This window comes from Nansenia antarctica (assembly GCF_963989245.1).
Source record: "Nansenia antarctica genome assembly, chromosome: 7".
In the NCBI taxonomy this organism is placed as follows: Eukaryota; Metazoa; Chordata; class Actinopteri; order Argentiniformes; family Microstomatidae; genus Nansenia; species Nansenia antarctica.
Genome location: NC_137677.1, coordinates 17,028,439 through 17,041,682, shown reverse-complemented (window position 1 = coordinate 17,041,682; position 13,244 = coordinate 17,028,439). Strand labels below are relative to the sequence as shown.

Sequence of the window (13,244 nt, the reverse complement as noted above, 5' to 3'; positions counted from 1 at the left end):
AGAAGTTCATGTACTCCACATGACAGAAGCTTCTCTGATTGGATGTTGAAGTCACCCAGTAGTGTGAGCGGAGTGCCATCAGGGAAGGAGTTGAGAAGGACATCCATCTCTTCTAAGAAATGACCGAGCTGACCTGGGGGGCGATAGATAACAACAATGTGAAGTTTGACAGGGGAGAAGACAGAAACAGCATGGAATTGGAAGGAGGATATTGACAGGTGTGACAGGAAGGAGGATATGGACAGGTGTGACAGGGGAAGGACATTCTGTGACCACTTGATGAGGAGTCCTGTGCCTCCCCCTCCAGAGGGTCTAGGGGAATGAGAAAAGGAGTAGGCATCAGAGAGGGCTGCTGGTGTAGCTGTATTTTCAGGTGAGATCCGGGTCTGTGAGAGCGAGGAAATTGAGGGACATGAACGAGGCATAAGCTGAGATAGCCTCAGCTTTTCGGACCGCTCACTGGTGGTTACAAAGACCTCCCGCGGCAATGAAGTCGTGGTCAGTTGAAGAAGGTGGGATGAGATTGGAAGCATTGAGATTGGAAGGGTTGGGATGTAGCGTCTATGTGTCCTCCTGAGGGACAAAAGAACAGAAATAGGGAGAAAGCACATTGTGATATTAGCCAGTAGAGGCGTACAGGGTTAATGATCAAACAGGAAGTTGATGATGCTATGCACTCAAAGTAGACAAATATGACAAGAGAACAATCAAAATGGAAGAGAAGATACTTAGTATTCTTAGTGTCCTGGCCTTCCTCTCAGGCCTTCCTCGGTGGACTCTCACAGAGAGACTCCCTTGTCTAATTGTCAGGAGTCTTTGTTTCAGGAGGCTGTCGCAAAGGCTGTCGCTCTATAACCTTCCAGATATAAATGGAGATTGGCAGGCTTGCCAGTCTTACGGAAGCAAATGTTTGCTCTCTTTTGCTGTGATTAGTGAATCAGGCCTTGAGTATACACAGTAATACAATTTCATTGTTTTGTTGTCCTCTGCCTCTACCACAGCTCTGCCACGCTGCCTATCACCTTTAAGTGCCTCTTGGAGAACAACCATATCGATCGGCGGATCATCCGCTTTGTGCTTCCTGTTGGTGCCACCATTAACATGGATGGAACTGCCTTGTATGAGGCTGTGGCAGCCATATTTATTGCCCAGGTTAATAACTATGAGCTGGACTTTGGCCAGATCATCACCATCAGGTAAACATAATTCACTGATTAACATTAACTTAAACTGAAGAGAATACATGATGTATTTCTAACCAACAGCAGTCTAAAATTCACTGATTTGACTGATTTGTTACCATCAAAGCAGGGTAGATGGGTTAGATAAGCTCAAATAGACTCAATGTCTGTTTTCTATGTGTGTTCATATCAGCCAGTGGACCATTTTGATCATTAGCCAATGTAAGTAGCTATGACTATATGGATAAGATGAATCTGTGCATTTTCTCTATGCTCCATCTCTCCCCCAATAATGGTGTTTATTCCTTCCATCTCCTCCAGTATCACAGCCACCGCAGCCAGTATTGGTGCAGCAGGGATTCCACAGGCCGGACTGGTCACTATGGTGATAGTGCTAACATCAGTTGGTTTGCCAACTGATGACATCACTCTCATCATTGCTGTGGATTGGGCGTTGTAAGTAACAGGCAGACCCACTTCTTTTATGTTGCACTGGTCAGGGCTTTTCAACTTCCCTCCTGGGGATATAAAGGGTTTTGTTTTTGCACAACCCAGCACACCTGTGTGTTTAATCATGTTTCAATCCATTGCCATCTATTTGTTCAACCAAGAGCCCATCTGTTGTTCTGAACTAGACGTTTTGTAATGATTTCCTCAGTCGTACACTCTTTGATTATACTGTGTCGTGGGCGGCTGTGGTGCAGGAGGTAGAGCCGGTGTCTAATGATTGCAAGGTTGGCAGATCGGCGTTTCAAACTCCGACTGGCCACAAGACACTGAACCCCAAATTGCTCCCAATGAGCGAGCCGGCGCCTTGCATGGTAGCTTCTGCCATTGGTGTGTTAATGTGTGTGTGAATGGGTGAATGATTTTCCCATAGACTTTTATGGCAAACAAAAGCCAAGTTATAATAGTTATACAGTTTTCATAACACCAAGGTTGATGCGCTGGGTTGTTTTGCATGGCACGCCAATTGTTCATATTGCAAAAACAAACACAAACAATTGAATCATTGAACAATCCAAGTTCAATAGAGCTTTACCCCAGTGATGTGGTAATTCACCTATCCACACCTTCTAATTGCATACATGGCTTTGACTTATCTATATTGATGTCACAAAAGTTGGCACTGTCCTCAACTGCTGCTCTTCCTCTGTTTCCAGGGACAGATTCCGGACCATGGTGAATGTGATGGGGGATGCCTTGGCCACAGGTATTATGGCACATATCTGCAGGAAAGACTTCATAAAGGAAGGAGATGGGGTGAGTTTCCTTACTGGAGCTTCTATCCTGCTCAAACCTGGTTCCCAAACAATCAATACATTATAATAGGATAAAGACCTGTGGCACATACTGATTAGAGTGGCTTCATATCAATTCCTTGAGGGCATATCTATTAAGCACAGCATCTCTGCCTCTCTGTCTATTTTCTACACTCTCTCTTTTGCCTTCTCCCTACCTCTTTCTACTATTCTCTCAAACCCAATATCTCTCATTTTATTTCACTTTCTCTCCCCATCTCTACCCCTCTACTTACCAGGTGCCTCTGATCTGTGAGACCAAGCCCATGATAAACATCCAGCAGCTGATGAACTGTCAAAACAACAACGGTAGTTTCCAGCCTCCTCCTCCTCCGGGGATTAAACCTGAGCACATCCCTCCTGATGTGGCCCGCCTCATGCAGCTGGAGGAGGGGGTCCGGCCTCCACCCCCTCCAGAAAGGAAAAAGCCCCCAGTGCCCCCGAGGCACCTAAAGAAGGACAAGGAACACTGCGCCATTGATATGAATGGCCTGGAGACCAACGTATAGCACTCCCACCACTCATCACAGCAGGCCTGAGTCTCATGGTTCACCACAGGAAAGCCAACGCCTCACGGATGGGTTGTCTTTCCTGTTGTTTGTCAAATTATTCTTTTTTTTTTAATGTTATTATTATTTGTGAGTATGTGAGAAATGTCATCTGTGATAAGACTCCTGTGCTCTTGTATGTCTGGTCGATTGTGGTCTTCTCTTTCACCTGACAGTAACATGCTGGATAGGATTTCAGTTGACATAGTCTTGCATAGCCATACTCCAAATCACATTATTCTCATGTCTCTTTTGGAGGTCTGTAGAATTTTATATTAGCCATTCTGGCTAGGATTGAACTGGACAGAGCGATGGGAGAATGTGCTCGCAATTTTATTGGATGTTATATTCCAAGTACCCTCCCCCTCATACCCATAGAATGGTTGCTTGTTGTTATGTGTGTCGTCTTTTCCAACTGGGGAGGACTATTTTGCAGAAGGTTGTTGCCTATGCTAGCTTGCAACATTGAAGAAAATGAAGAAAACCTGAAGAAAACCTGAATTCTGTTCCACTCAAGCAAGGTATTTGATTGGTATTTGATTGTCGTGAGGCATCTCAAACTGAAATGTGTGAACTAGGAAAGCCTGGTCTCAACCAGGTTAAAGTGGACACAACACTGAATGGGACAATAAGTGCTATGACAGTGGATTTTCTTTAGCCAAAAGGAGGCACAATGACTGATTTGTTGGCACACTTTGCTTCTGCGGTGCTTGTGGTCTACAAAACACAAACAGCCATTGCAGGACAGTTTGTGTGGACCCATGAGCACATGCTGTGACAGATGGTCCCTCTTGAACTTGAAATGTGTACATAGCTGTGAATATTTGCATTCTTTGCAGTTGAGAATGTCTTTGATATTTACATTTTATATGATTTCTAAATTATTTTGTTTGTCCTCATGTACAACATATCTGTTTAAGAGAGCAAATTGTCCATGTAAGTAAGGCCTGTGGTTCTTACTACTGCAATCAGGCCATTATACAGATTGTGTCATAAAACGGAGCAGAAAATAGAGAGGAAGTAACTAGAGGCCCGTTGATCTGTAAGCAAACCTGCCTCCTCTCGTTTCTTCTTCTTTTTGCCTTAACAAAGCTGGTGGTGCTGGGCTAATACAATGAGGACAGGGAGAGGCCAACTTCAAAAACAGTAAAATACTGTATTTCTATTGATCATGCAAGACCACACTGCACTCTCTACAGGGTATTTTACGGTTTGTCCAATTTAAGATGATTATTTTTTAAAGGTGAATATACAATGTAATGTTAAAAAGAAAGGACACATTTGGTTGGTTTTATGGTTACTTGTTGATTTTGTCTTGGTAGACATGAACACTGACACACTCTGTCCAAAATGATTGGTCACTAATTGTGGTATTTTTACTCTTGTCAAGTAATGGCTTTTATCTTTGTCTTATCTTAGTACTGGCCATATTACCACCCATACCTGCCAGGAACAGGCAAACACCACTCTGCTCTCATGTCTCTCTCACAGAGCTGGGAAATTACAAGTCACCATAACGTGGCTGCTTTTTAGTGAGTAATTCACTCCTGTTTGCAGCAGTAAGCAGAGTGCCTTTGCATGACAATCTGGACATTCGTGCTCCTTGAGAGATGGTTGAGGTATAGTAATTGTTCTGCCTCAAAACACCCTCTCATAAATGCAACAAATTGCCCAATGTGAAAGAGACTTAATGACCTGTAATTGGTTTGCACGGTCTCAACTGCAGTAACTGAATAATTAAAAGAAATTCAGTGAGGTATTTCTCTGTAACACCGCATTGTATTCATTATTATTATTATTATTATTATTATTATTATTATTATTATTATTATTATTATTATTATTACCCTTACTTTTTCAATCTCTTTTCTTCCACCTAGGTCACTCGGTTTTCTTTTAATACATGCCATTTAGCTGACGCTTTTATCCAAAGCGACTTACTTTGCAATGAGTGCATACATTTCAGTATATATTGTCCCAGCAGCAATCGAACCCACAACCTAAGCTTTGTTGTGCCATGCTCTACCAACAGAGCCACAGAGAACAACCATCTTTTGCTCTCTTAATGCAATAGTTGACTTGAAATGGTGAAGGATGAATATAACATACAGTGTCTGTTGGAGGATATGTACTGAATGCAGAATGAATCATCCAGTGGTTCTCTTCCAGGGCAGTAATACTGTATACCAATGTCTTCCAGCCATCTTCAAATCAATAGATGGATAACTTGAAGAAAATAAAACTGCCCCTTGAAAATGGTTGCGAAAGGAACAATACAGTATCTTTACATCTGTTGGGGCAGCAGGAATCTTAGAGGTTAGAGAGGCCGGCCAGCAATTGGTAGAGGGCTCAATCCCCCCCGTCCACCCCAGAAGGGAGCCCCGGATGTGAGCTGGTGACTCGGGGGTTGCTGGCATCATATCTAAGGTGCCTACACTGCCGTTCTGAGCAAGGCACTTAATCCCAACTGCTCCAGGGGTGCATGACGATGACTGACCCCTGCACATGTGCCGGTGTGTCTCCGGTGGGGGGGGGCAGGGGGAGGAGTCATGCCATGATTTCCTTTTGTGCAATGTTTCTGAAGCTCAAATATAATCACTTGTATTTGTTCATGATCATAAAAACATGTTATATATGTTGGGGGGGAGGGGCTGCGGGGGGAGGGGTAGCTTGCTATTATTTCCTTTTGCGCAATGTTTTTGAAGCTCAAATATAATAACTTTTATTTATAAATGATAATAAAAAAACGGTTTATATATATTAGATGCCTGCTACTGTGGTTTACTCCAAACGAAATACAGTATATTTCAATGCTTTCATGAGACAAGAGACCATCTTCAAATAATTTATTATTGCGAAAAGGCCTTGCCTATGAATGCTATGGCAAAACAGATACAAGTACATTGCATTCATGCCAATGAGGTGAATCTATATTTGCAATCATTATCTTTGTAAAACAAGACTGGATTAAAACAAGGCATTAGCAGCATGAATCAAGCTCTTGGTAGGCTGAAAGAGGAAAGACTGTGACACTTAACTTGTGACATATGTCATTATACATATACTGTAGTACTGTTGACATAGGATGACATAATGGCTATTATATTAGCAGCCCATATCAGATGATGACACTTCATCACAACTAAGGTGTCTCTCATGAGAACTGACATAAATAGAACAATTAGTCATCAACAGTCTGTTAACATAGAAAAGCATCCCACCTCAACGGGTGTCACAAAGTGACACAGCATGCAGTAAACAGAGAATGGACCCTTACAGTATGATCAACATATTACAGGTCTCACTTTCTTATCCTTCCTGGTTCCACTATCGTGGAAGTCTGGGCCCATGGGCCATCGAAACTGATCAGAAAGCCTTTCCCATGGTCAAGCATAAATGTCCACTCCTTTAGACCTGATGGTCATTATGGTTCAGAAAACGGTCAGAGACAAAGAATCCCATATGCAACTGCATCTGTCGCACAGAATAGCAAAGCCCCCCACCCCCTATAATAGAAACAAGTAATCTGGTATCCTGCACCAGACATATGTGCAACTGCCATTCACCACTATGCAACTGGGTAAATAACCCCTTCTTCCATTCATAGTTTAATTTACATTTTACAACTGAGCCATTACATCCATTGCAAAATAACGTCCAATACAATCCTTCCTAAATGTCACCTTCTATCTTCTCTTCCTCCAGCTCCTCTTCCTGTCCTAAAGGGTGGCCAGCGCTGGCTGGCCCCAGATCCAGAACCTGCAGGTGGGTCAGGTGGGAGAAGGAGCTCTCCTTCACAGAGTTGACAGACAGACGGTTGAACCTTAGAGAGTCATAGGACAGGGGTCAAAGGTTAGGAGTTCTAAACAGAAATGTATATGAACAGTACAGGTTCTCTGAACATAACAAATGGTGCAAAAGTATTCAGAGGCTGAAATTCAGATTAAGAAAATGTAGAGGGCTATAAGGAACATAACAGCAAGTGGTGTACACAAAACAGATACTGACATTTGGTAACTAAATCAGCACAGTGTGCAGTCCACACAGTCCACACAGTCCACACCAATCACAGTCCACACCAATCACAGTCCACACCAATCAGACCTTGCGATTACGGCTCTCTATGCTCTCTATGCTGGGATAAGTGTGACACATCTGTTGGTATTCCTTTAACATCCAACTGAGCTGGTAAACACATTGATGTCCCTGTATTGTAGCCCATGAAGAGGGTAGAGGTTAAGTGAAGTTGGCCCTTTTTAAATTAAAACCTTCTCATTCACTTTACTTGCACAACCACATGCATAATCATTATCTCATGCACCACACACACGCACAGACACACAGACACACACACACACACACACACACACACACACACACACACACACGCACACACACACACACACACACACACACACACACACACACACACACACAAATCCCCCTCCCCCATTGAGGAAAACATTCCAGCAGCTCTAAATTGGCTCAGAGCAGATGCTCCCAGCTGTGGGAGGATTTGGTGAAAAAACATGTCCAAACTGATGTGGCAGCAGCTGCTAAGCGCAGCATAAAGAGCACAACAGCCTGGATGGGGTCAGGGCCCATAAATATGACCAATGAAACAGTCCCTAGAGTCCTAAACCCTTCTGACCATATACCCAAGGCAAAGTCTTCCTAATACTCTTGAATTTACTCTCCAAGCTGACCACTGACTTGATACATCTAGAGAAATGGAAGCAATATGGTGACAACAGACTCTAACCTAGACCTGTGACTATCCAGATCAGTGGCCATTTCGCAAAGTTGATGAGGAAAATCAGTTGAGAGTATTGGGAAAGAAGCCAGAGGGTATAGAATAGTAAAAATAGTAAGAATAGTAAAAATCAGGAGGGTATAAACAAGCCAACAAACAACATAACTAAACACAGTGGGAGTGTTTCTAAAACTTTACCACCAGGTGTTAGAATCTGCATAGGTTCCCAAAGAGAAGAAACAGATAAACGATTTAACCCATACTAAATGGTGACTTTTAAAATATTAATCCAACATGATTCTGTCCGAAACAAATCTAATGGTTTAATAGGTAGGTGTGTTGGAGATTTTTAATTATATCGGTCTAACAGTAAAACAACTTCAAGGTCACTCCTCTGCAATTGTTACATAACATCCTCCTCACCAAATAGTGATCTGAATGGAAAATAAACTTATGTAAGAATGAGAGAACCATCAAGCAATTATCCATGAAAGCACTGGGGATGCTTAGTCAGAGTCATGCTAGAGTCATGCTAGAGTCAGTGGACTTGCCATACAGCTGGCATGAATCAAAACGATGAGATGTGTGTGTGTGTGTGTGTGTGTGTGTGTGTGTGTGTGTGTGTGTGTGTGTGTGTGTGTGTGTGTGCGCGCGCGTGTGTGTGTGTGCACGCGTACGTGCGTACGTGCATGTGTGTGTGTTATGCCTCACCGTAGGAAAATGCCTTTGATGTTAGGTGTGCCTTCGAAGGCTGTGATGGGGACACTGCTGATACGGTTACTCTGCAGGTACAGATACTCCAGAGACTCAGGCAGGTCAGAGGGGACATGGGACAGCTGGTTACTTGACAGGTCCAGGGTCTGAAAGAACAGCCAGCATTAATAATTAAATGAGAGCTGTTTAGAGGAACAGATAGGTCTGAGATGTAGCCAGTCACTGCTGCTTCATATTACACTGAGAAGGTGTAAAGCCCAACCAACACAACCTCCCCCACTCTCACCGTCAATGCACTGAGCTCCAACCAGGCTCCCTGGTAGATGGAGTTGAGCTTCAGCTGGTTGTAGCTCAGGTTGATCTCCCTTAGCTTGTCCATGCTGGACAGTGCCCCCTCTGGTATGGAGCTCAGCTGGTTGTCTTTGACTTTGAGCACCTGCAGGCTGCGGGGCAAACCCAAGGGCAGTGCGTGGAGCTCATTCCCAGACAGGTCCAGTGTCTCCAGCAGACGCAGTTTCCTGAAGGCCTCACGGTGCACCTTGGGGCTGGTCAGGCGATTGTAGCTGAGGTTGAGTTCAGTCAGGGTGTAGAGCATGACCAGGTCGTTGCGTCCGATCTCAGCGATTACGTTGTGGAGCAGCATGAGGGTCTTGGCCCGTCTGGGCAGGCCTCTGGGGACACGCTCCAGCTGGTTGTTGTACATGTGAATGGTGTGGAGCTTCTTCAGGCCCTGGAGAGAAGTCAAATCATGATTCATCCATGAACACATTATAATTCGAGGGCTGTTATAGCATGTTTTATAAATACCAGTAGTACAATAGTATTTAGAAACAAGGGTATGAAGCCTGGCAATTAAACGCCGGTGGAGTACCTGGAAGGCAGCAGGGTGGATGGAGCGGGAGCGGAGCTTGTTGTTGTGTAGCAGCAGGTACTCCAGGTTGCGGATGGGGGTGAGAGCGTCTCCGGGGATGCTGCGGATGGAGTTCTTCTCCAGGTGGAGCAGGACCAGGCTGCGAGGAAGGCCCTGAGGAACCTCACTCAGGTTGTTGTTGGACAGGTCCAGGCACTCCAGGCTGCTCAGCTGGCTAATGGGAGGAGTGGTGAAGTCATCATGTTGTTCTGCCATGTTGATTCTTCCCCCTAATCTATGATCTCTCACTTCTCTCACTCTGTAATGTCGCTTGGACATAGAATAATGAGACACTCGAGTCTGGGTTCAACAAAGGTGGAACCAGTTTACTTCGGTTCTCCTAGACACCTGTCAGTCACCTACTGGTATATCACAAACTCTGTCTAAGGCGCATGCGCCGTCCCCGACTATGAATTAACCCATTCATTACACACTCCCTATGATTTCAAAAGGGATTACTGGGTCAAATTGGTTTTGTGTGCAGTGCGAGAAGGAAGAGGAGGAAATGGAATACTCCTGGAACTCCTTGACTCACCCTTTTCTTGAGTACCTTGTAATACACTGGATTGTACTATAAGGGTAAGGGGCTTTATTTGCACTCAGTGGAGTGTGTTTATGTGCCTGAGTGTCCATCCTCCACCTCTAGCTACCTGAAGGTCTCGTTGTCCATGCCATCGTTGGTCAGAAGGTTGTTCTGGAGGTACAGCTCTCTGAGTTGAGACAGACTGTCAAAGGCTCCAGCTGGGATCTTCTCTAGTTTGTTAGACTATTCACCCAGAAACACATGCGTTAATCAGATATGATTGTCACAATAATGCCACAATCAGACACTTGGTAGTGGTACTAGGGCGGACACTGCTAGGTCTGGTTTTGACCGGCTGAGCCTGGTGTGTACCTTTAGATGGAGGCGGTGAAGGGCAGAAGGCAGGTTCCTGGGGACCAAACGCAGGAAGTTGCTGGACATGATGAGGATCTCCAGGCTGTCAGAACCATTAAACATGTGTTCTGGAAGTCCTGCATCTGTCAGCTTATTGTTGTGGAGATACACAGACCTGGTGTGAAGTTAAGACATATAGCCTAATATTAGGAGTCTGAAATAGGGCAAAGGATACATGTATTGCTCTGCAAATGAAGCAAGTTTGTTTAACACAATATTATTAGACAACATAACACCCAGTACTGAATATCTACACTTACAAACACAAACAAACAAACAAACAAACAAACACATACACACACACATACACATTGTACAGTATGTTCTTACTTCAGTCTTGGCTTTTGGCCAAATGTGTATGGGTAGAGTTTTGTCAGTTGATTAGCAGCAAAATCTGCGCTGACCAGTGAGGGTGGCAGGTGTTTTGGTGCTGAGGTGAGCTAAGAGTAAAAACAACATTACTATTCTCCCTGCCTATGTCCTCTCCTCATACACCAGTCATACATGCATTTGAGTGATGTCTTTTACATTTACATAGCCAGTCATTCTCAATGCATTTCATAAATATCCCTCCCAACTGCCAAGAGAGAGCAACACTTGATTGACATGGCAGACTGCACTACTCTCAACACAAAATGGATAATTCATTTTAGTCACTGCTCTGAATAAAACGTGTATTGTACAAAGCGATATAGTACAACGACATAAGAGAAACTGCTAGTGGCAAGCTTACTTACTAGTTTATTTGGGTTTAGAGCTCTCGTCTTTGCAACATGGCTCATGGATTAAAGCAACATGGGAGTCTTTGAGGCTTAGCAAGCACTTAAAAATCCCCCATTCTTTCTGCATCCCCCTTGCTTATTCATTCCTTTTAAGTCAAAGACAAATCTGTCCATTCTCTGTCTCCCTACCTACTGCTCCCTTCATATCTCTCATTCTCTCTCATTCTTTCTCATTCTCCCCTCCCCCCTCTCTCTCTCTCTCTCTCTCTCTCTCTCTCTCTCTCTCTCTCTCTCTCTCTCTCTCTCTCTCTCTCTCTCTCTCTCTCTCTCTCAAAAAGGCGTGGATGCCAGCACCATTTTAGATCTGACCAGCTGGCACAGACACACTGTAAGTGATTACAACCATAAGCTGGCACACACTGTGTTCACTGGCAACAGCAGTAGCTTGCGCATATTTATCACATCAAAGTAGAATAGAATAGAACAGATCAGAAAATAATAGAATAGAACAAGTTAGTTTGTGCATAGAATATAACAAACAATGTTATACCAGTTTGATGGTTCCAATGGGAATAGAATATATGCACTAGAGGTGTGAATATTATGTCAGAGGGCTACTCTATAACCCTACCAACACTTGCAATGAGCACAGTCTATGTATCTCTGGAAGTTCTGTATGTATAAATAATACAGGAGTCTCAATAAGGACAGCGAGTGAAAACATGTACCTGTTTACATCAACAGTTATGCCAAGTTAAAGTTTTATAACGGTAAGGAAAAATATAATCTCAAACTTTGAGTATGACTCACCTTGTTATTTGCCAAATATAAGTAAGTCAGCTGTTCAAGCACTTCAAACCCTTCATCTTCAAGGCCTGAAAACATACACAAACACAAAAAAGTATACAAATATGATTCCGCTTAAATTAGCACATCTTTTTTTTATCATCATAAGACAAACTAGACCACTTTGGTTTTAATTAAGAAGACTAATCGTTTTTAGAATTAAATCATTAAAAGGAGCAGTTTCAAACAACAACACTCCCCCTTTACCATGTGTGGTGAGATGGTTGTTCTGCAGATTGAGTGTCTCCAGCTGGTGCAGACGGTAAAGGTCCTCAGTGGTTACTTCCTTAATCTGGTTATTCTGAGATGAGGAGACAATGAGAAGATGGCGTAAACAGAAGAAACAGTAAGATTTGATTAGAAGGAGTGTACTGGAGGTCATCATCAGTGTGGGGGTCAATTCCAATTCAGTTCAGTCAAAGCAGGTGAGTAGTTTTGGTTGTGTCTGCCCACCTGTAGGGAGAGCTGACGAGTGTGCTCTGACAGCTCGCTGGGGAAATCAGTGAGATCAACCCCAGCACAGTCCACAGCCCCCTCTGCTGTACAGCTGCAGTCCATCGGACAGATAATCGTCTCAGTCTCCACCTCGACCGTGAAGGTCTCTGTCTCCTCCATTAGCTCTTCCTCTTCCTCTTCCTCCTCTTCCTCTGGCTCCAGAGGGGTCTGGCAGTGCACCAGTGCCCAGGCCAGGAGCAGCACACTCAGGGCCTGCAGGAGAGACCCCCTAGGGCAGGCCATGTCCACTGGAACAGTCTGAGCTACCTGAGCTAACCAGTAGCACCAATTCCAAGATTGGTCTGAAAAACAGTATTATCAATTATATATATATTGTAACTGTATAAGGCCGTTAGCATCTCGAGTTGTGAAATGTGAGGACGTGCTCAACCAAATGGAAGGGAAAGTGTAATGACCCAACACTCTTACGAAAGAGAGTTATAGTTCTTACCAATAAGGGGTTCTTCGCTTGTCCCTGTAGGCGCACCCTTTGAAGACCTTGCTTGGATTCCATGTTGAACCCTTTCCACGGAAGGTTATGGAACCCAAAATGGTATATGGAAAGTATGTTCTTCAAAGGGTGCCCCTATAGGGACAAATGAAGAACCCTTTTTTCTAACAGAGTATAAGGCCTGTTAGCAATCGCTATCATTATGAGTTTGCTCCTTGCTTGGGGCAAGCTATTTTCTCCCTACCGTTCACTATAATATATTATGCAAATTGTATAAAAACAATTGTATAATCAGTGAGTAGAGATAAAATATATATTAAGGGCAGCTTACATTGTTCTCACAACAGACCTTCTGGTGCTCAGATGCTTGACCAGCTCTTGGTTCT

At 43.8% G+C, this 13,244-nt stretch overlaps 2 protein-coding genes across 2 annotated transcripts in view; one reads left to right on the top strand and one right to left on the bottom strand.

Moving 5' to 3' along the window:
* slc1a7b (solute carrier family 1 member 7b) overlaps positions 1 to 2,991 on the top strand; it is a gene marked incomplete at both ends in the record, with an annotated part of 95,407 nt that extends 92,416 nt beyond the window's left edge. The window contains 4 exons of the mRNA XM_080536466.1: positions 1,002 to 1,196; positions 1,503 to 1,637; positions 2,345 to 2,444; positions 2,722 to 2,991. Coding sequence (XP_080392592.1) covers positions 1,002 to 1,196; positions 1,503 to 1,637; positions 2,345 to 2,444; positions 2,722 to 2,991 — 700 coding nt within the window. The remainder of the gene's footprint in view (positions 1 to 1,001; positions 1,197 to 1,502; positions 1,638 to 2,344; positions 2,445 to 2,721) is intronic.
* Positions 2,992 to 6,702: 3,711 nt separating this feature from the next.
* Positions 6,703 to 12,650, bottom strand: podn (podocan; the record flags this gene model as incomplete). The annotated part of the gene is made up of 10 exons (XM_080536614.1): positions 6,703 to 6,853; positions 8,495 to 8,643; positions 8,784 to 9,227; positions 9,369 to 9,582; positions 10,058 to 10,173; positions 10,303 to 10,459; positions 10,675 to 10,784; positions 11,877 to 11,941; positions 12,120 to 12,213; positions 12,366 to 12,650. 10 exons carry the CDS (start codon positions 12,648 to 12,650, stop codon positions 6,703 to 6,705), a joined length of 1,785 nt encoding a protein of 594 aa, XP_080392740.1.
* Between the last annotated feature and the right edge of the window lie 594 nt (positions 12,651 to 13,244).